Raw genomic sequence first — 24,181 nt, forward strand, 5'->3', positions numbered from 1 at the left:
CAAGTAAGTTCTGTTGTATGCGCTTCCTTAAAAGAGGTACACTGTTTATTTTTAGTTTTTTTGACATTCAACGGATTCATTGTGATAGACTGGAACTCTTTTTTGCATGTGCATATTAAAGTTTACACTGCAGGCTCTAAACTGTAAATAATCTCAAGCAATATGCCTTCATTCTGGATGTCTGTCAAATAGGCTATATACAAGTCTGCTTCTCAAAGTGGGAACCACAAAAAATATATTGAAGCACAATAGCAACAATTCCGTTTTATGAATTTAGAACAAAAGGGTATGATTTTAACCATTATTTCCATTGAAATAAAACAAATAGTGTAATAGTGTGATACAACACTTGCTGTGCAACATACACAATACAATATTACAATAAATGTACAATATTGGTAAATATTGTTGACAAAGTAAACATTATACGAACTGCTGCAATGTTACTGAAATATTTTAATCAGAACGGGAACAATATTTTCAGTATTTTACCTAAACGTTTGTGAAAGTCAAAGTGTAATTAAATTGCGCAAATATGTTTAAAAATAAGTTGAAAGTGCAATGTTCAAGAACAGTTCATTTCATGTTTATGAACGTCATTCAGTATTCGGTTAAAAATGGCAATACACAATCACAAACATATGAAAAACACTGAGGGTAAGTGACTGAAATAAGATATAGGGACTTAATTCATCTTTTTACTGGTCCTCTCTGGAAACGCCTTGCTCTTCGTTGCTCTATATTTAGACCAAAAAATGTCTGCAAGAATGGTATCTCCTCACCATCAGCTCGGTCTGTCCCTGTGCTGTCTGTAACACACTGAACTACACCCCCTCCCCACTCCCCAAAGACCTCCTGTCCTAAACGCTGCTAGGATTTCACTCTTCCTGGGATGTTGAAGAGAGCAGTAGTTGGTGGAATCCTAGCCAACTCTAAGAAACAGGATTAACCTCAACAGTTCTCCAGCGAACCTTTGATTCAAACAGTGATTTGATTTGTTTTCTGAAACATTGATTCTTTGGTCACAGGTAAGAGGAATCATTGTGCTGTTTGGCTTTTCTGATTGCACAGGGTGATAAAATGTTATAATGAGCTCTTAATCTGGACAGGCTGGTACTGAGGGGTTAGAGTATGTCGAGATGATTTATTGTTTGCAAACTGTAAAAATGTATGTTGTTCTTGGATAGAGCTGCCTCTAGCTGCATATCATAAATCACACAGGTCTAATAAACACTGACATAGCTCTGGATCGTCTTCACGTAAACATGTAAATTTATAAATTAATTATATATCAACACAAATAAAAAAAAAACTCACATTCTCCTACTTAAATGAATTTATATCATTTTTAATGAGTTAACTCTGAGGTCCTTTGCTGGATTATTATTATTCATTTGTTTACTTTTTTGGTAAGTTCAAATGTAGAAATGTGTTCAATATGGCGTTCAGACTACTTCAAGCTTACCATTGCAATGCTTCGGCAGGACATTTGAAGAATTTGCTGACCAGTTGAACACGGTGGATTTATTTAGTTTGCTAAAACAAAAATACCCCACTTTGCAACAAGAGACCGGTGTCTGTGTTGGAATTTAAAGTTTTACCAATTGACCATAATTTAAATATGCATTTTATGTTGTAAATGTTAGAATTAATGAGACACTTTAAATATTCAGTCAAAAAAAAAAAAATCAAGAATAGAAAGCCATTCTAGAAAAATACAAAGCTGACTGTTGCTGTTACTGTCCTCCTGGTTTTACTTGATCTAAATACTTTAGATGTCAAAAACAGACCGAAAAAATTAAATAACACACACACACAAATCTAAAGATAATAAAAAATATTAAACAAACCTAAACATTGTAGTGTGAGAATAGGGAATATACACAAGATGTCCCTCTTCCACCACAGTTATGTTATGTAGGGTTAAAAGCATTTATGTTATGTAATAAATATTATTATTGATTGATGCGTTTCTATTGAAGTGAAAAGTTAAAGTGAGACTCCTGGGCTAAAATGAGCCCCTCTGAATTGGGGCAGGAGGCCCCTAGTGGCATGTTGTTGTTAGTCTTTTTAGTTAATCTAATGTAATAATTATTTGAATTAGTTGAGAAATAAGACTTGAAAATCACAAGATTATTACAAATTTTACAGATCATTAAAAATGATATCAGATGCATTTAATATATTTTAGGCTAGGTTTACCCTTTTATTTTTTTTATCATTCTGATTCCTTATAATATTATTTTGGGTGATGTATGATTGTGCAAAACTCACACCTAAATATATTACAACTGATCAGTAAATGCACATGGCATCTTTTCCCATCTTTCCCTACCAGTTTATTTCAGATTTAATTTCCTCCCTCAGATTGCAGCGATGCCTGTCTCTGGAACACCTGCTCCAACCAACAAGAGGAAGAAGCCTTCGAAAATCATCACAGACTTCTCAAACATCTCACAACATGGTCAGTGGCGTCTCTTTGTGTCACACGTACACATATGTAGTAGAAATACACACACCATAAAACACTGGTTGAACGCTCACTTGTAATATCCTGTAATGAACAGATGAGTGTGGTAAATGTCACACTTAATTACCAAAACCCTCATTGGTGTCCGGTGTAAACATAAAGAGTCAGAGCCTGATATGTCAAACAACCTCCAGGCTCTCCTCAAAGCGTAAATCCTCACTGAAGGACACTTAATTTATTGGTACTGTATGTTGAAGCACAGCCTTAAATAGAGAGAATGTACACGCTTGGCATATACGCACAGCCAGTGTTGGGGGTGACACATTACAAGTAACGCGAGTTACGTAATCAGATTACTTTTTTCAAGTAACTAGTAAAGTAACGCATTACTTTTTAATTTACAAGAGAATATCTGAGTTACTTTTTCAAATAAGTAACGCAAGTTACTTTTTTTCCAAGTTGATTGACAGCTCTACTGTCCCCATGTTGAGAGAAATCAGAAGATGTTACTGTATTTCTAAAATCAAAATGAATATGCATTAATTTATCTCACTCACACACAAAAAAAACACAGATTCAGTATTCCTCAAAATGAATAAAAATAATGTAACTCAGAATATGACCGCAAACCTGCAATAATTAAATGTTAAACAACACAAATATCCTTTATGTATTTAATCCCGCATTCTATTAACCAATGTCTTTGCTTCTGACCTTCAATGATCCGGTTCAACCATACCAATAAGCAAAAATTACTCTAGACAAACATTTGTGTGTCTTTTTTTATTGCTAAAGTGTGTTGAAATGTCTTCTTCTGCATTCTACTGTACGGACATAAATTTACTTTCCCTTCAGCCCGAGGCTTATTCATTTCACTTTTGGTGTGAAAAGGTTTTTTATTTTAAAAACAAACAAGCAAGCCCTGTCCAGATTTAAAAAGTAACGCAAAAGTAACGTAATGCATTACTTTCCATAAAAAGTAACTAAGTAACGTAATTAGTTACTTTTTTATGGAGTAACGCGATAATGTAATGCATTACTTTTAAAAGTAACTTTCCCCAACACTGCGCACAGCTATATTGCAACCGACTTTAATGAGTGGCTGGGTCTCACTTTTGTTTGAATTGTTTTATAATGCTGTCATTAGATTCAGTGAAATGTCACATTTGAACTAGACCAGCATGTTATAATGTTCTTGTTTGTGTTGGAGTCATGGGCTATCAATTCCCACAGTTTGAGGAGCTGTTGCGATGCAATTACTCATCCCAACTTTGATAGAAAAAATAACTCAGTCATATGAAGACCAGTGTCATGAGTGGTTAGCCTATGCAGTATGTAGCTGGCCAATTATTCTGCTAAATAGAGCTAAATCTCAAAGACATTGTCAAACTGTGTGACTTCACAGCTCTCCTCTAATGAGCAGCTCAGTTATTAGGTGCCGTGTATTCATTTGTCTGTGTGTGAAGGCATGTTTAGTGTACTAGATTCTCCCACTTCATCTGCTTGGCAGTGTGCTCATAATGGGCAGTTTGTTTACAGAACAACATTCTTGCGGTTAGCGTTTCAGAGCCAAATAAATTAACAGCAAAATGATTGCCAATATGAAGAGCTGTTCAGCAGAGATTTCAAGCCGCTTAACTTCAAATAATTTCACTTCAGTCTGTTTCTGCAGATTGTCACGCACACACATATTGAGACAAATATACAGTGTTTTTCATAATGTGTTAAAACTGACTATATAAACACGTATAGTCTTCAAATTAGATTTTTATTGTTTGTATCCACCATCCATGTTTGTGCATCCTAGACAGACTGTTGTTTGTTTGACTGTTGTTTTAGTGGATTTGCAGTGACTCTTTCTACAGGTTACATCGATATGCCACCAGGTGGCGACAAGTTTTATGAGTGAGTCATTGAATCATTAATTCAACTGAATTAAAACACTGTGACTTCCTGTGTCCAAACATGCATACTTCTCTACTCTATACTAGGTGAAATACAATTTGTGAAAAGAATAGTATGTCAGGATTTATAGGCCGCATCTGAATATGCATATTCAGAAAAAAACAGTGTGTAAAAAGAGTAGAATGTCCAAATTTGTAATAAAAGGAAAAAACCCAGATGACATACTACTTCCAGCGAGATTCTGAAATGTGCATCCAATGGACACTTTACTATCCTATAGGCTATGATGCCAAGGGAGAGGAGTAGTGAATGGCAGTGAAGCGACACAACTATAACACTGAACTATAATGCAACTAACTGACACTGTAGGTCACATGACAATGGTGGATGTAGTACATCTGGAACACATTAATTCTATACACATTCATACTACATACCTTTTAACGGTCACAAAGAAATTATTTATTTAAAAGTAGTACCATCTCAGACGCAGTCACTGTCTTTATGAGTGAGTCATTGAATCATTTATTCTACCAATTTGTTCAAAAACACTCATTCATTCATTATTGTGTTGCTCTGTGACACACATAAGCAGATTTTTCTTGGACTCTAGTTGGAACTTTTTCAATGGTGGAGCAAAAATACACAAAGAGAGTAACTAACAATAGTGTGTCTAAGATGTATGCTACTCAATATTTAGTATTTGTTTATTGAACTATTTGCTTGAAAGCAAGGTCGCTGCTGGTCTGAATATTTGCACAGCTGTCAAAGGTTAATCATGGCCCTCAATTTGCTCTGTATAACTTATAAATAAGATTCTTTATTTTTTTGCAATTCCCAAAGCTCACTCACACACACACACACACACACACACACACATACTGCTGAAGCTGGGCCAAGGATCTGATTAACAAGGTAATGCAAGCAGTGCTCAGCACAGCATCCTTCTCTTTGGTGTCGGATGTGGCTTGACTCCAGGTTTAATAGCTGATATTAAAGTTGAGAAGGAATATAATTAAACTGAAAGAGGGCAGGGTTTCTGTCCTATATAATAGATAAAACCTGTGAAAGAGTTGTTTTCATGCTTCTTTTAGACACTAGGAAATATTTAGTGCTGTCAATTCCATCTACATTTCTAAATCAGTTTAATGACTTTAAAGGGACATCGTGTTGATTCTCACTGAATTTTCCTTTTCCCTTTCCAACAACATTTATCTTGACCAGACCAGCAAGATGAGAATGCTGAAGCTACTGAACTGGACTTGGGGACCAAAATCAAAGCCCCTAAAGATGTGATGTTAGAGGAGCTGTCCCTCATGAAGAACAAGGGCTCCAAAATGTTCAAGATGAGACAGCAGAGGGTGGAGAAATTCATCATCAGTGACGAGAACCTGGTCAGTAAAAGAGGCATGAGAAAAGCAAAAGCTTTGATAGGAAATACAGGTTTATAGTGTGATTCCATGATATCAGGATGACAAAATAAAATCTGACGGTGGAACCAAGACTCCAGCACGCAGCTAAAGGGTCTTTTATAAAGCTAAAAGGATTTGTTTTGCAATAATGAACACCATTATACTACTTATTGCATGGCTGCTTATCATATAAGCAAGTGAAGTATTAATTTAAGTTGTGAGAAATGATTTTGTTATATGAGAATATCACATATCATTACATACTTCTCAAGTTAAAGCAATGTTAAATGAACAGTATACAGTATAACATAATGATCTTCTTTTTGTTCCTCATGCCTTTGTAGCTAAACCTCCAGAACCTGGCTCCTTCTCTGGGATGTGAAATGGCTGCTTCACCTGAACCATCTCCCAAACCAGAGCCACCTCAAGGTAAATCTCACCTTAGACGAGTTTATGCAACATGTAATATTTATTACAGCAGGCAAAGCATCCATGGAATTAATGTTTCGCAACTAATATTTAGATTTTTGCTTTTCTGTTCTTCTATGGTAGAGGAAGTAAATGCTGAGGCAGAGAAGGAAAGGAGACAACGTGAGTATGTTAAAACATATGTATCACCATGGGAACGTGCTATGAAAGATGATGAGGAGCTTAAAGAAACCATGAAGTTGAAAATGCCGGGGCCTCAAGTTCACAAGGAACTTCCCAAGTACAAGAGTTTCAACAGGTACTAATATCATTTTTTCAAAATCCCAACTTATGAGTAAAAAAGAAACAAATTTTACACAGAAGCTACTCAGTCATGCTTTACCTGATCAACTTCTTGTTCTTTGTGTCCAAAAGAATGGCTCTACCTTTTGGAGGATTTGAGAAGGCCTCTCGTCTTGTCACCTTTGAGCCCCCAGAGATCAAGGTGGCCGATGAGGAGCCACAGCAAATGTCTGTGTTGCAGAATAACCTTTGCTGTCGGCCTTCTTTCAACCGCACTCCGATCGGCTGGACGTGCAATGAGGAGCACAGCCACATCCACATGGAGCTGGAAAACATCCCCTTTGATGGAGAGACTGACGACCTTTAAGAAACCTGCCCATCATATGTGAACAACACAGACATGTAAAAATATACACAAAAAACAACATACATGCTCAAACGTGAAGGCCAAGTACACATGTGTAAGCACATACACAAACCACCAAAAAGGGACCTTATGCGCTCACACCCAAAAAAATATGACTGATTCATATTTGCAAGAGAATGGAATCATCTTTGCCTTTTCTCCCATATTGTTTTGTGTGCTGTTTACTTTGGAAACCCATCACTGCATACTGTGATTAGCTGGTTCATTTGTTACCAGACACATTATGCCTAATTGACTGCACTGATATTTATGATAAACATACGTATATACACTAAATAATAAGCAAAAATTATCTAGCACTAAAATAAACATTTATCCATAAACATAATATGGTCTGGTTTCTTATATAAGGAAGCAATCTGTCTGTGTACTTTATTAATAATATTTTTCATCTTTGTTCAGCAGCTGATCCTCACATTCTTAAGAGCTGGAATTTTCCACAAATAGAGTTCAAATGATGTTACATTACTCAAACAAACAAAAAACAAATAATACATTAAAAAATACATATATATTAAATACATTTTTTCTAACGTAAAATTACCAAAGCATGAAAAGTTGCTCATTTGAAATGGAAATACTGAGGGATAGCTTAATTTAGTCTAAATGTGCAACAATGCTTTTGGAATGAAAACAATAATTGTATTTGATAATAAACACGTCCTTTCACTGATGAAAATGTACAAAATGTACTTTAAAATTGTTTTAACATTTACAAAATGTTAAAACGTGAGTTTTAAAGTGGAAGTGAAGCAGTCAGTCAAGTTTTCATTATTTAGTAAAGCGATCTCCACTTTAATTAAAAATATATAACAAACATGATTACTGAAACCATTTTAAAGGAAAAAGAATGCTTGTTATAGCTTTTAGAACAAAGGTGCCGCCATCTTGCTGTCCCACAGTGTGTGACGTCACGGGGTTGGTTCGTTCTGTTGGCCAGTGCAGTAATATATACTTTTTTCTTTGTACACACGCTTGTTTAAATGGAGGTAGACGAACTTGAAAGGACCGTTGAGCCCATAATAAGAGCAATTGGGACCGAGCAGTAGGCCTACTGCCGTTACAGGTGGAAGAAGTCATGAACCTGCTCTGGTTTGGGGTGAAGAACGGGTCGGTAACAAATCAAATTTAAGTGGATACTCGTCAAAACAGCCATTAACATCATCATTGTTTAAATCACGCCTAGATGATGTGATACAGATATTGATATAGATATTTATGTTGAATATTCATCCAGATTATGGTGAAAACCAAAATATTGATGTGTTAAAATAACATTTATGTGTTCAGAAAGTAAAGAAATGCTTATAGTACCGCACTGGCCAACGGAACGAACCAACCCCGTGACGTCACACGCTGTGGTACTGCAAGATGGCAGCGCCCTTGCTCCAAAAGCTATAACAAAACATCCCTTTTTCTTTAAAATGGTTACATTAATCGTGTTTGTTATATATTTTTTAATTAAAGTGGAAATCACTTTACTAAATAATGCAAACTTGCCTGACTGCTTCACTTCCACTTTAAGACATACTTCTACTCAGTTCGTGGAAAGTGCCAGTTATAGACCATCAGCCACTCTTTTTGTGTGATTATTACACAATGTTAGATTGTACAATGTTACACAATGTTTTGTAAAATTACACAATGTTAGATTGCGAACACATTAAGATGCTTTATTCAGAATTCACGCCTCTCTACACAAACCAAAACCGGTTACGTAATGGCATTCTGACGTACAGTACCAACTAGCTCCAGCAGATGGTAGCAAATCGGTCCTCAATACGAGGGGGAACCCCGTTATCGCGAGAACTGTATGTACAGAGATCTTCGCTATCGCGAGATCTTCATGTATTGGCTGCGGCGCTGGTGGAAATTTGGGAATGTGCGGTCAAGATTTCTCCCGGGTTGAGTTGAGCTCGGGCAGGACGCGAGACTGACTGCATCTGTGTACGAACTGTAAGGTGAGTTAGCACTCTTTAAACTTAATTAACGGAACGAAATTAGATATATGTGCAAATCCGAACATGTAAACATCTATTCTGTATAAGTGTAACTTGGTGAATTCCAGCAAGCTTGCATTCCAGATGTTTAATGTGATGGGGAAAATGCTTAACATCAGCGCGTGCGGATGCGTCTCCCCGTCTTAAGTCAAGGATGCTCAACTGGGACCATTCAGAACGTATGTCCCTTTTTACAAGTATATTTGTAGATAACGTTGCATTTGGCGTGGTCATTCTCGGCATCTTGAATCTGCAGAATCATTATTTCAGACTGGTTGTGCACATGTAATACTTCATGTGACAGTTCTTTACCTTTTAAGCGGATGTTCAATAATTAATGCATGAAGTTCAAGTTTGAGTTTTTTATTGCTATTTTAAGCTTTTATTCTGTCTTTAGATTTGGTCACATGCATATGTGACCAAATCTAAAGCAATATGTGTTGATTGATCTCAAATTATATTCTGCAGTTTTCATTGGCTCACTGAAGAGGACAGCACATGGTCGAAATTGATTTAGTTTTGTGGTTGCATTTAAGTGATTAAAAGGACAGTTATCAATGATTCATGCTAAACCCTCTTGTTGCTTCAAACTCCCATGACTTTCTTTCTTCTGTGGAAAACAAAAGGAGATGTTAGGCAGAATATTAGCCTGTATGACAGCCTATATTTCCACAGAGGAACAAAAGTCGTACAGGTTTGGAACAACATGAGTAAATGCAAGAATTTACACTTTTGGGTGAACTGTTCCTTTAAATTCATTTCATCACTGTGTAAGTGCAGTGGACCTATTAGACAGCATTTTTGGGCATCATATGCATATGTAGTATTCAAAAGCACCAATTCAGCTGACACAGAACACACCTATAAAGTCCAAAAATGCTGCACGTGCCTATGAGTTTTGAGACACCGGTGACGTCCAGTATGTTCCATTACAAATGGTGCGTAAGAACAAATGCATGAGTTTTCATTTAGTTGCAACATTAGTTTTGGTTTGTGTTTTATTTTTTTAATGCTGTCCTATCCTGGCTTAACTGCATAAATCTTGTGAGATTATGAAATTCCAGTGAATGTTATTTTGTAAATGATCATTTTATGTAATTTAGTATTCTAAATCCCTACTCATCATAACATGCCTATTATCAGAGAACTTTTGGGTTCAGTGCGGGGTCGATTTACTGTGATTTAGACAAAATGCATTAAAAGTTGCTTGGTGTTTTTGCGTTTGTATATGTGATGCACATTGGTTGGTTTGGTAATGTTGCATGCATCATGTTTGCTGTGAGATTAGCAGTGATGTCTGATTTCAGATTTGACTGTAATTACTTCTACTATTTTAAAATGGTTAAACTCCACTAATGCTGAACGATAGTTCCTTTAGTTTCTGTTTGGTTGGCAGTTGTCCACTTTAAACATGTATAATTTTGTCAATGATGGCTGTCCCTGAGAAGAGCTGCTCAGGCCCATTAGGGGGCTCTGTGCTTTTATGCACTACATGAGTGGCCCTCATGGGGGTCATCAGTCAACAGGCGCTCCGCGCTCCACAGAAAGAAGTGCATGTGTGGCGTGTTGGTAAAAGCCTGGGAAAATAAAATGAGGGGCTCTTTGTTGCGGTGTAACCTTTCTGACTGATTTCATCATGCGGCTCAGGTTTTCTTACACAACGTGATAGTAAAGCTGTTTTAACCTACTCTCCAAGAATGTCCAAGAACAAGCTTTTACAGCTGGGGGTGGGAGTTTGGAAAAGATTGGATTTTTATCAGCTTGTGTGATTATATTTTGTTCTCTGAGGCTGAGTGGAAATGCTGGGTGGTGTTTGGTTTGGTTTGGTTTGGTTGTTAAAGGGGAGAAGTGTGCAGATTGGCCATAGAGTTGCTTTTAGATTGCACTCACTTAGGGCTGTGCGATATGATGATACATATCGGATGGACAAAATAAAAAGTCTATAGTTTCATATTATGCTCTATCGTTTATTTCGTGGTGTTGCAACATTGTTTACGGTAATACTTTTTCTTCATTTGGATGACTGCGATCTTTACACGCCACCACGGGGCGTGAAGGGGAGTAGGGTTGCCAACTTCAGAAAAGGAAAATATATATATATATACACACACAGAGGTATATCTTTTAGATTTGTAATGTTTTTTTAAAAAGTCTCTTATGCTCATCAATGTTGTATTTATTTGATCAGAAATACAGAAAAAACTGTAATATTGTTAAATATTATTGCAATTTCTAATATTGGTTTCCTATCTTATTATACTTTAAAATATAATTTATTTCTGTGACGCAGCACTGAATTTTCAGCATCATTACTCCAGTCCTCAGTGTCACATGATCCTTTTATAAATCATTCTTATTCTGATTTATTATCAGTGTTGAAACTGTTGTGCTGCTTAATATTTTTTTTGAAACCTGTGTTCCATAAATAAAAGAAAAAGTAAGGGACATGACATTTCCCGACCAGGTGCCGAGTGCTGCCAATCACAGCACACACTGGCCCAGCTAACCAATCACAAAACACACTGGCCCAGCTAACCAATCACAGCACATTTCGTATTTCAGAAGGCAGGCCTTCATTTGATACAGGAACTATTCGAGCCGTTCATGCCAGACTGGGTAGAGAGGTGTTGTAATAATGTAAAATATGTGAAAAATAATGTGTTTTTCAAACAACCTAGTATGAGAGCCTGTTCTAGTACACCCCTAAAACAAATCACTACTTAGCAGTCAGATGTCCGTATGCACAAACACACAGATCCCTAAACAAGATTATATCTGTAGATGAAACTTTTTTTGTAGAAGCATTTTTAAAAATTTGAACTAGCACCTCATGACTACACCATGTTATGTACGAGAAGCTGCAAAAGACACAGGCACAAGTGGAATGTACAAACATGGTGACATTAGTTTTTAAGTAAATATAATGGGTGATATATTGCGTCACCAAAAATGATTGAGGTCATGTACATATATTGCACGATAAGTAGGGATGCACCGATATGAAAATTTTGGCCGATACCGATTACTCTTTATTTTTGAAAGCCGATAACCGATATGTTGGCCGATAAATCTATATCCAAATTATATACTTTTTGAGAGCCTGATTACAAAAAAGGTCTCATCATTAAAAGCCACATCCCAAACACTTCAACATAAGCAGCCTAGTTTGAACGGTGTACGTTTTAAAAATATTTTTACTCTTCCATTACCATAAAAAAGTCTTAAAAATAAATAAAATAATGCATAAATAATGCAAACAAGTCACTGGACATCATTACACGTGTAAAGAATCAAAATGATTGTGCCATAGATCAATAAAACGGAATAGCCTCTGCACGGACAATAATTAAATGATTTTAATTACTAAACCATATTGTTGATGAAAATAATAAGAGAAAAATACAAGTGGTTGTTGTTATTAATAATATATCAATGATTTTGAAAAAGTAACAAATCAATACCACTGTTTTAAATAGCAGCCGTTGAGCTGCACGTGCTGAAGCTGAAGAGCTGAATGAACACGGTAAACTGAAGCGTTTGCTGGCAGCTTATTTAACTCAAGGAAATGCATCCTGAGATTAATATTAATACAACATAAACATAATAATACAACTTATATATGTACAAAATGATGCAGTTATTGCGTGCTATAGTCAGAATGTGTGATCCTGTTGTGGATGCGCTCTTCCCATATCAACGCGCTGAAACACAGCAACTAAACCCAAAGAATTCACAACGTTTTATTATAATAATGTTCTCATTAGAATGTTATATACACGACATTCCCAATCATAGTTATTAATGTTGTGCACTGCTGTTTGAGCTGCGTGTGCTGAGCTAAAGATGATCACCGGTAAACTGAAGCGCTCTTTTAACTTTACCAAACGCATTCTATATGAGATACATCAGATATACATCAAATAAACACAATATTACAACGTACAATTGCACAAAAGGCTGCAAACGAACAGCGCGCATCTGAAGTGTCTCTGAAGGAAATAATGCATTATTTATCGGCTTTAAGATATCGGCCAAATTTTCTTATCAGGCCGATACCGATAACAGAAAAAATGAGCATTTATCGGCCGATACCGATATGGTGGCCGATATATCGTGCATCCCTAACGATAAGTCGATGTATTGATTATTGCGACAGGCCTACAGAGCGGTGTAGAATAAAGGTAAATTATGTGGAAAAATGTTAGATTAAAAAATGTACACATGTTAGATTGCACCCCATAAACACAATCAAGCCTAGAAAAAAAAAGTCAACCACCCCTTTAACTGAATTAATACCTGATATGTGTAGGGCTAGTTAGGAATTTAAGGCAAAATTACCATCAATTCTGAGTGCTTGGATGTGAAAGTTTCCACAGACTACCACTGTCTGAAATTCTTGGTAGAATATAAATAGGTTGTAGTACAGATTTAGCTCTTTGCACTGAGCAATTCAGTTGCAAAATACATTTAATGTTTATCATAAACATAAGATGAAGACATACTCATATATTAAAGGAAAATGTGGTTCAAATATTATTACATTGCTTTGATGGCCAGAAAGTTTATTTGGATGTTTATTGTAAAAATGAATACTGGAAAAACCTTGCATAGGATATGTTAAAAATAGGGAAAAGGCCATCAATCACTGTGTGATTGATGAAAAATATGTTTTCCATTACATATAATTACTTTGTTACTACATTTCAAAATATGCTAATGCTGAAGCTGGAATGATTAAAATTATTAAAAAAATATTCAAAATGTAATTCATTTAAATACATTTTCAGCCAGTGATGGCATTATATAACAGCATATCATGATATGTCCTTATAGTGGTATCACTGTCATAAGCTCTGTGTGCAAAACTTTCAATCAGACTAGAATAATTTATGGTCATATGTGAACATGAAGCAGTTCTTCATTTTGCCCAGGGGAGAGTTTTAATACATTGTCAGAAGGGGCCGTTTCAGAAACAATGGGAGTCACCTCTTCACCAGACATGTAATTGAACCAGAGTCAGGAGAGCTAAATTGCTTTGGTTATATTCATGAAGTAATAATAGTGTTCCCATAGTTTGTCTTGACATGCTTGCTTTGCAGAGAAGTTTGAGAGCGTTGAAGACAGCGGGGAGAATGAACTTGGGTCTTCCCCATTGTCGGCTATGTCTATTTGAAACTCCACATATAACCCACTTACAGGGAAACCACATTCTGCCTCCTATATCAAGTTTTGAAGGAGAGAGCGAGAGAGAATGTGAGAGAAGAGTGAGAGTGAGAGAAATGGACACGATCAGTACTCTCATACAGGGCTGTGTTGTGTAAGATGTGTCCTCATAGCTCTCATCATCTCTCTCCTGTTGAGCCTGGAGTGGATCATGTTTTTACCACAGCATTCTGGCTTGGGCTTTTGGTTTGTGGTTCACTACAGGACACCAGAGATGGTGTGACTCCGCTGTATGTGGTTTGGATGCTGATCATAAGCTACAGGAGCATTAGCCATTTATATCTGCTATAGGGGACAGGAATGTTTGTCCACTTAGCCGATTGGTGTTTATCTCCACAGTTTGTCACTTCAAAATTTAATTGACATAGCAGTTTGACAGACTGCTTTGTCAGTGGATGGTAACCAATTTAATTTTTTTGAGTAAATTGAATTTTGAGTAAATGTTTGAATGAAAATGAACTGAGTAAATTTTTGCGCAGCTTGTCAGTGAACAACGGCTCTGTGTAGTAAATGCTGCTCCATGTGAAAGCACGCACTTGATGGAGATTTACAGCTGATTACAGAACCGGCTTTACTGGCAAGATGCGCATTAAATATCGCATGCGATTTATCGTGCAGCCCTAATACTGTTACTTACTGTTACTGCAGCCCTAATACTGTTTATGAGGATACTTGCAATGATGGGGATTCTGACGCATATAAGTGTGTTTATGTAATCGTTCAAACTAAGCCAATAAAGCGGCAAAAAATGCACGCTCTTCTCACTCAGAAACAGCATATAGCTCTGATGTTTGTGTTTCAACGGCTTAAAATCGGTTGTTTTAAAACTGCAGTGCTTAAAAACGCGTGTCCATGCTACAGATGTAGTCCCTCGTTTAGGAAGAAGCTCCTCGTTTTGTCCTGGCTGCTCGTTCTCCACCTGGTTCTGTCTCCCCTTCACGCCCCGTGGTGGCATGTAAAGATCGCAGTCATCCAAATTATGAAAAAGTATTACCGTAAACAATGTATTTTGTGACACCACGAAATAAACGATAGAGCATAATATGAAACGATAGACTTTTTATTTCGTCCATCCTATATATATCGTCATATCGCACAGCCCTAATATATTTTAAGATGACATTTTATTCCTGAGTTTTAAGCAGCCATTTGTCCAGACTTCAGTGTCACATGACCCTTCAGAAATCATTCAGATATGCTAATTTCGTTTTCAAAAACTTTTATTTTTATCAATGCATATATTGATTTTTTTTGTGTGTGTGTATTTCAATATTTTTGTGAAAACTGATATTTTTTTCAGGATTCTTAGAATAGAAATCATGTATTTGATATAGAAATCTTTTGTAACAAATGTCTTAAGTCAATTTTGATTAATTTAATGCATCCTTGCTAAATAGAAGTATTCTCTTTTCAGAAAGAAAAATCTTACTGACTACAAACTTTTGAGCAGTAGTGTACATGCCACAAAGCAGAGCAAACAGGAAGTGATATGTTTCACCATTAAACGATAGACTTTATTTCGTCCATCCGATTTATATCGTCATATGGCACAGCTATTTTTAAATAATTTTGCTTCAGAATATTTAATAGGCTATTTATGTGATTATTTATAGTCCTATTAAATTGTATGTAGATTAAGTATGTGACGGTATCAAATTTTCACAATAGTCGTTGAAGCTTTTATCACGGTATATGATTGGTTAACACTTTACAATAAGGTCCCTTAAGTTAACTTTAGTTAAAGTAGGTTAACATTAACTAACAGTGTGCAATAGCTAATTGTTGCAGTACGAGTGAAACGTCTTGGGTATTCTATAGATGCTGCATCCCAATTCGCCTACTTATTATACTATGCCCTAAAACTATGTACTCTTTTTGTGAAGAAAATGTACATTCTTTTGAGTATGTAGAAGAATAGTAAGCAAGCTTCGGGACATACTACTTCGTCATAGCTGCTTCTTTAATGGACGCTCTGTTGCTTAGTTACGTGCATTCTGTCACTGTTTAAACTGCCCTGTCAATCATCTTATCACAGTTAACATCAAACCACATTTAGTTTAATTTGATTTCCTACCATATTGGAGAGAAATTAAGAGGTACTTTGATCTGCTAGTCGCAGGTCTATCATGCTGAGAACTCTGCTCATGTGTTTGCATAATGATGCATTTAAAAGTTAATGACCAATCGTATCATTATAAAAGTTCACAGTGTTGCTGCAGATGAAATATAACGTGGATAACATTAAATTAATATTTTTTCATCAGGTTAGACATTGATTATTTATCACTCAAATCCGTTTATCTACCTGTGCATTGGTCGCATATATCCGCCATGTTTGTAGTTTTTTAACACTTTTAATGCATGTTTGTAGTTCTAATTAAATCCTCTTCCACCGCGCAATGTGTTATGGGCAGTATTAGCCGTTAGAATGTGCATCGATCTGCACTTTGAATTCTAACCAGAAGTAGTAGACCATCCGGGAATCTTTGGCATACTTTTTTTAACCATACTAGGTTACCTGGGTAACGGCTGCATTTCTGCCTCTGTCAGCGCCCTCTAGTGCCGAATGTGCGCTTTCATTCAGCGCGTCTCCTTCACGGTTCCAGTTCGCACACATCTATTTTTAGTCAGCAAATGCGAGTGAAATACTCGCACTGTCGAGCCCTAATCATTTATTAATCCTTGTTAATGTTAATTTCAAAATATTAATATATTTTTTTATAATCAAAATTTGTATCGTTAACATTAGTTAATGCACTGTGAATTAACATGGGCAAACAATGAACAACTGTATTTTTATTAACTAATGTTAATCAAAGATTTATAAATGCTGTAAAAAACATTGCTCATTGCTATAGCTAACACATTAACTAATTATATCCACAAATGACATTATTGTAAAGTGTTAATGATTTTATTCCTTTTCTTTTTATTAATTAATGAATCATTTATCTATTAATGGATATCTGTTGATGTTGCATATTTAACTCTGCATTCCTTTTTCACGTACATTTCCATTACCTTTGCTGTAATCTAATGTTTACTTAAAGTTAGTCTTTTACAAAAATACTTTTGAATTATCCTTTTAAATGTAATCTTTAGCAAACCTAAAAATAAATATTAATTTTTTTATACTGTACATTATAATGCCTAAATTAAATTTTTTTTTTCTTTTAGTTTTATTTAAAATTCATGTACACAATAATAAAATATTTTAAATAGGTTGTTTATTGGTTATCGTCCATAATAATTATCAGCTGATTGGTATCAGCCAAAATTGTAATATTTGCAAATATCTGCATTATATCTACACTGTTTTCTAGATGCTGATATCTGCGCTGGCCATTAAAAACCTATATTTTTTAATATCTTGAACTATTTTTAAATTGACATGCTGATGTCTTAATGCAGTTCTCATGGCACAAGAGGCTGAAAAAACACTGACATGTGACACATCATGTTCACATATGAACAATTACCCAAAAGCGCAAAGCAGACAAAAATGACCGAAATAGCCACCCCTACTATCCAGTCCAGAAAGTCTTCATTTGAGGCATCTCACTGCACCTTGGAGTGGTTTTCTAGGGAACTGAGCAGAGATGCAGTGAGCTCAATGAGAGGTGATGCTGAATGTGCCATTCTGCTGGAGGTGTAGATGCCACCCACTGAGACTGCCTTTCTAATGACTCTCTCACTATCACTGTGTTGACATGGTAACCTGTGTCACTCCCACTCAATCCATATTCTTATTCCCATGAGCAGATGCAGGTGGCTTGAAGACACTCGTGTTCACTGCTGGTGAGGTATGGCCAAAATGACTGTTGTCTGTCATCAGATCACGGCACTATATATGTTGTACCAAAGTTCAGAGCAAGTGTCCTGTTTGATTACTCCAGGAATAGACCTTAGTCAGAGTAGACGCTATTTTTTATTTGACTTGAATGAAAATGAAGCTGTAGGAGCACAGTCTGTTCAGTGTGACCTTCAGCCTTAAGAAACCTCTAATTTGCACAAACCGTGAATTTTTGTCCAATCAAAATGGTGTAAAGATTTTTTATTGATCGAAAACTAGGAGAATAGGTGTTCATCTCTGTCTGATACTGATAGGCCAGTAATTATTTTCATGTTAAGGCTGATATCTAATAAATAGCAGATATTAAAATGTTATACTGTTGTGCCTAAATAAAATAAATTAAAAAAGTCATTACAACATTTAATGTGCACAGTGCAATAATAAAAAATGGAGATCTGCTAAAGATTTAACAGTGTTAAAATGATTATTGTGTAAAAGGAATAGTTTGCTGAACATTTACTAGCCATCAGGTCATCAGATAAAGATGAATTTTTTCTTCAGTGGTTTCTTCAACAGATTTGGAGAAATGTATCATAACTTGCTGGGTGCCGTCAGAATAAGAGTTCAAACAGCTGATAAAAACATCACAATAATCCACAAGCAGTCCACACGACTCCAGTCCATCAATAAATGTATTGTGAAGTGAAAAACTTGATGTTTGTAAGAAACAAATGCATCATTAAGGCGTTTTAACTTTAAACTGTTGCTTCTGGCAAAAATATCAGTCCATAATCCATAATAATGCTTCCTCTAGTGAAAGTACATCGCCTGCTGTCTTCCCACATCAAAATTCACTGACTTATTTGTTTAGAACTGTTTTGGACAGTTTTGCATCTAAACAGTGCTTGATATGTGCATATTTCTCTCCTGATTCAGGCGAGATTATTTTTTTCAATGGAGAAAGCAATATTATGAATAGAGTACTCGTTTGAAGTTTAAAAATTTCTTGATGTTCCATACAAGCACACAGCTTTTCACTTCACAAAACGTTACTGGATTAAAGTTGTGTGGATTACTTGTGGATTATTCTGATGTTAATATAAACTGTTTAGACTCTCATTCTGATGGCACCCATTCACTGCAGAGGATCCTTTGGTGAGTGATTTTCTCCAAATTTGTTCAGATGAAGAAACAAGATATCTATATCTTAGGTAGCTTGAATTAATATACAAGTATTTTAATATAGTTTTTTTTTTTTGCATATAGTTAGGTTTCTGGCTTGCATGCCACCTCAGAAAAGCTGAAAAGAAAACACACAGCCAGTTTGTTATGGGCTGTCTGAGAAACTCTGTCATCCAGCAAGCTGTTTCAATTTGCATCCAGTTTCTATGTAGATAGCTAGCTATTTTAATAAGACCACATCCAAGCCATATACGGAGTCCAAGCAGCAATTCATGTGTCTTGTCAACATGCCCCACAGAAGAGAGGGGTGGGGTGAGTAGCTCATTATCATTTAAAGAGACGGGCACCGAAATGAGTCACTGAACAGAGCCGTTTTTGACAAGGTAAGGGTGTTGTTATCAATCGGAGCACCCTTAGTAAAAAGGGTGTTGTTTTACACAATCATTGAGGAATTTTAACCAAAGCATGTTACAGATATTTCATGAAGACCCTAAAGAATCATACCAACTTGTGGAAAATGGGCATTCGATGTCACCTTTAATATATTAAATATATAATTACAAAAAATATAATTTAGTATTAAATTATTTGTGTTTGTCAGAATGAGCTAACTCTGTGCATGACTCGTCAGTTTGATGAGGCATTCATAAAGAAAAGTTGATGTCACTGGAGACCAAAAAAATTTTGTTTTCTGCTGTGAGTATCGCTGATGGCATTATGTGTGAAGTTAATTGTTTTAATTTCTCTCCTTATGCATTTATTAAGGCAAATCAGAGCACAGTCAGCTGTTCGCCGGTGTACTTTCTGCTACAGCGAGCATTTTATTAGAAAGTATTTTTCCCTTCCTCTCCTTCGCATGCACACGTGATGGTGGGCTCCCCTGTGAAGCCAGTGAGGGTCAATGCTCATGTAATTGTGTGTGCACCTCTTTGGTCGGCGCAGTCTCTCTAATGGGCCAAATGCAGGAAGAGAGGAAATTACACACAGGGAACATTTGCACTTTAATGAAATTTTTTTTCTCATTATATGCATGAGCAGATTATTGATTAAGTGCAGGTGGGATGTATGAACTCACAGAAACAGCAAACATATTGACTGGATCACTTTAGACAAAATCAATTTGTGTAATATAAGAAAATGAGCAGTGTGGCAGATATGCCATGGAGTGAACGCAAAATGAAGCTGATATGATTTCACTTTTTAAATGTTACCAGCTACACAGTTGGACATCAGGACATGATTCCATAGATTTTTTTTCTTCCAGCTTTAATTCATTAATGTCAATGTGAAATCAAAATTGAGCCTCTTTTCTTCTGAATGCATATTCCTGGTCTTACTTTGATTAAAAAATTTAAATAGTTCAATAAAAATTATAAAAATGATTCTGTAATCTTTCATCAAAATGTATTAATTTGCTCTTTCATTTTAATTTCAGTATTGGTTAATATTAAATATTTAATTTCACTTGCTTATTTCTCCTATTTTTATGTGTGTTTATTTTTTTAACATATAATATAATATGAAAATAATTATCGGCTTATCTTTGCATCCATATACGTTTTTTAATCAGTTCATACGTTTTTTTGGGAATCAAATTCATGTTGTCAATGTAACAGCCATGATCTATGGTTGCATGAATGATAAAATTGCTATATTAAAATTCCACCCTACACTGTAAACAATTTCAAGCCGTTTCAACTAATTATTTAGTAACAAGTTCCACAGACATTTTATGTTCAGTCAGTTTCTGTCTTCAAAGTGTTGCCTGAATTGTTATTTTTTAGTTGGCTCAACCTTTACTGAAATACTTTTATAGTCCATTCAACTAAAATTATTTAATTGGTCAAACATTTAGAAAACTACAGCAAATTGTGTAAATTAAAATTGAACCATTCACTCCATGTGTTTCATATGTTACGTCAACTAAGATTTATTATTTGGCCATCATAAGAAATTGTTGTGGAACTAGTTATTATATTTTATATTGAGTTACCTGGTGTCTATCAATCACTAAAACACACACATTAGAACACATAATAGCCTTTATTTAATAACTATCTGCATTTATAACATTTGTCATATAGACTAAACATGCAGGCTTAAAGGGATAGTTCACCCAAAAATGAAAATTTGCTGTTAATTGACTCACCCTCAAGCCATCCAATATGTAAACTTTTTTTCTTCAATTGAACAGTAAAGGACATTTTTAGGTGAAAACATTGTCTTTGAAAACATTGCAATTCATAAACTGCACGTCTCTGGCTGCCGTCTTTTGAGAGTCAAATAAACATACAGACGAGACCAAATTACCAAAGGCTCCTGAGGACACATTGAGGCCTTATGAAGCTAAACAATCAAAAACCGGCAGCCACAGATGTGCAGTGTATGAATCGCCAAGGATCACCGTTTCAGATAAAAATCACTGAAAAAAAAAAAGTGACATCTGGGATGGCCTGAGGGTCAATAAAATAACAGCAAATTAAAATTTTGGGGTGAACTATCCCTTTAAAGTGCTCCAGTTGTCAAACATTACATTTGTAATACAACTGCAAAATTTATTTTAAACATTTGTTTAATGAACTTAAAAAAGACTAAACAAGTTAGACATGTTTGCAAACAAACATTTACAAATATTACTACTGTTCAAAATTACATCTTTAAAATGAGGCAGAAGTCAGAAAAAAATAAATGAACCAGGTGTTACAGTTCAACTGAACTCAGTCAAGTAAAGTCCAGTCACTGTATTTATATAGTGCTTTTTACACTACAGATTGTGTCAAAGCAGCTTTAGAGTATTAAACAGAAAAATCGTGTTTCGAAGGAACCAAAACTCCATCGTTCTTCTCTGGCCAGATGAATCCAGCAGTTTAATTGCAGGCTGCAACACAGGTCAGATTGTGCAGAGAACTGGTCTGGTTCCTGTGGTCTTGTCCCGATGTCTGTCTAGGTGATGAGGTCTTCGGAGGGGATCTGTCTCTGGGCTATATCTAGTTGTCCTGGTCTCCGCTGACATTCAGGGCTGTAGATGTCATCTCTAGGTCCTGATCCACCATCTGATCTGGATACAGACTGGATCTGGTGGTTATGGTGACCTCGGAATAAGAATGAGACTAGCGTAGATGCCACTGAGAACAATAAAGCACATTTTAATTGTAGTAAACACTCTAAACTTTTACACATATTACCTTAAGTCTTAGTGTTGAAAGTAGACACACACTATGTAGTTGCAGTGGAGTGGTCTGATCACATGGCAGTGTTTGGAGCCTTGGCAGTGTTTGACTGGCCAGCATCTGAAAATGTGCAATGATGAGAAAGCACCAATGAAACCTTTGGCCACACCCTGATGGAGAAATAAAGTACAATTTATCTCAAAAAATGAAATGATGCCTTTTAATACCAGTTCATGAAATTTGTGAAGAAACAGAAGTTGCAAATTTTTTTGGCCCACAAAAAAAAATCTCAATCCATCGCACAACACAGGGAGCATTGATGTTGACTGTTCAGTAGTTGCAAGGATTTGTAACAGAACATGACCATTTCATATTATAAGTCTACCTTAAACAGCATTAAAATAATATCAAAATATGCCTGCCTGTTGTTGATAAATACCAGTGGTGACGTTTTACAAATTGATTGATCAATTGTCCCAATGTTTACTAAGCCATGGTCTCTTTACCAGTGCAGGGACTCGTGTGCACGATCTAGTGATTCACTACCTAGGGAACTGACTGAGACGCAGTCTGCTTTGATACCAGCCTTGTGAAAGAATTCAGTTGTTTATTCTCGTTGGGAACGACAAACTCTTCTCCGAAGCGCCTTCACGAGACCAGAACGCCGTGTAATCCGCCCCGTTTGAAAAGAGCCTGGTTGTTAGTCACGTTTAATGTCGACTTTTAACTTCAAATAAGCGTATTACTGTGGTTTACATTACATGCTTCGTCGTAGAAAGCATTGGCTTATAAAAGAGAAAGACCACGCGATCTCTTCATATATTTTAACGTCACGGAAACACAAAAATATCATAGAACACGCCAAAATTAAACCTAAAATAAAATTCATTATAGTAACACATCTATTGACATTAAGTGTTTTATGGATTAAATGAGAAGACCATGTTCCCTTCACTTAAACAGCTAATTTCCCTCAGACATATTCATACAACGCTTATTCGATGTTTTTATATATGTTGTATGTTTGTGTACAAATACATACGTTTTAAATAATATGTTTACACCTTTTTTTTAATATACAAGTATTGATAAATTCAGTCAAAGTACAAATTCAGTACATTTAACATAGCCTAAATATGAATTTTTCTTCGGACACACAACTTATAAAACACTTCTAAATATCCACTCAAAAACATCGGATATGCTGTATGTTTTTGTCGATAACTTTAGTCTAAAAAATAACATTTATTTAGTGACACTTACCTGACTCGTGAACTTGACAAGATGGCACTTTTTCTCACGCGAAGTCACTCAGGCTCGTACACGTGCAGAATGATCTCAGTGTTGGCTGGATTAGTTTTTTATTAGTTCTGTCTGGACCACTAACGTCAAAATGATAGATACTTAACATAAAGTTTGGTTTGGTGGTATGGTTCTGTTCTGGGCAAAAACCTCTCTGCCCATCCATGCAGCCTGTCATGAATGAGCAGGGAGAGCAGCAATAATAACCCCCCTAGGGTTAACAGAACAGAACAAGGCAGATATCATTAATGTACTTAATGATATTTAAGTGTAACACTTTATTCAAGATAAAGGAGTCTGATTAGCAAGGAATATAAGAAAGCCAAGTCCTGACTGTGGCGAAAGGAGGAGCTGGGGATGGAGGAGGGTAATTTGCTCCGGAGCAGGCTGAAAAGCTGCTGAATAATAATGAATAGAGCTTATATTGGAATGCCGCGATAGGTGTTGTATTCCTATAGGTAGATGCGATCAGCTGAGAATCAGCTGATGCAAGCTTGACTCACGTGACCTGCCAGAACTAACGCTAAAGCTTAATTTCTGTCAGGACCACTATCGTCAAAATGATAGATACTTAGCATAAAGATTG

At 35.9% G+C, this 24,181-nt stretch overlaps 2 protein-coding genes across 4 annotated transcripts in view; both read left to right on the top strand.

Annotated features, from left to right (window-relative positions):
• The first annotated feature begins 824 nt into the window (after positions 1–824).
• Positions 825–6,891, top strand: LOC107582765 (myozenin-1-like). Its single transcript, XM_016268759.1, has 6 exons — positions 825–1,028; positions 2,368–2,464; positions 5,600–5,769; positions 6,132–6,216; positions 6,340–6,514; positions 6,631–6,891. The coding sequence occupies exons 2-6, from the start codon at positions 2,377–2,379 to the stop codon at positions 6,863–6,865; spliced, it is 753 nt and encodes a 250-aa protein (XP_016124245.1). The 5' UTR covers positions 825–1,028; positions 2,368–2,376; the 3' UTR covers positions 6,866–6,891.
• Positions 6,892–8,813: 1,922 nt separating this feature from the next.
• The window catches only part of LOC107582762 (inactive ubiquitin carboxyl-terminal hydrolase 54-like), a 187,014-nt gene continuing 171,646 nt past the window's right edge, over positions 8,814–24,181 (top strand). For all 3 annotated transcript variants that reach the window (XM_016268753.1, XM_016268750.1, XM_016268752.1), the window contains exon 1: positions 8,814–8,886. The gene's annotated coding sequence lies outside the window, so the exon portion shown is untranslated. The remainder of the gene's footprint in view (positions 8,887–24,181) is intronic.

The sequence above is a fragment of the Sinocyclocheilus grahami genome, unplaced genomic scaffold, assembly GCF_001515645.1.
Source record: "Sinocyclocheilus grahami isolate Dianchi unplaced genomic scaffold, SAMN03320097.WGS_v1.1 scaffold47.1, whole genome shotgun sequence".
Lineage (NCBI taxonomy): Eukaryota > Metazoa > Chordata > Actinopteri > Cypriniformes > Cyprinidae > Sinocyclocheilus > Sinocyclocheilus grahami.

Excerpts from the sequence above, each read along its gene's own strand:
- LOC107582765 (XM_016268759.1), top strand. The coding sequence starts at position 2,377 with ATGCCTGTCTCTGGAACACCTGCTCCAACCAACAAGAGGAAGAAGCCT. Across the intron at positions 5,770-6,131 it reads TCATCAGTGACGAGAACCTG|CTAAACCTCCAGAACCTGGC; the intron begins GTCAGTAAAAGA and ends ATGCCTTTGTAG. Across the intron at positions 6,217-6,339 it reads CAAACCAGAGCCACCTCAAG|AGGAAGTAAATGCTGAGGCA; the intron begins GTAAATCTCACC and ends CTTCTATGGTAG.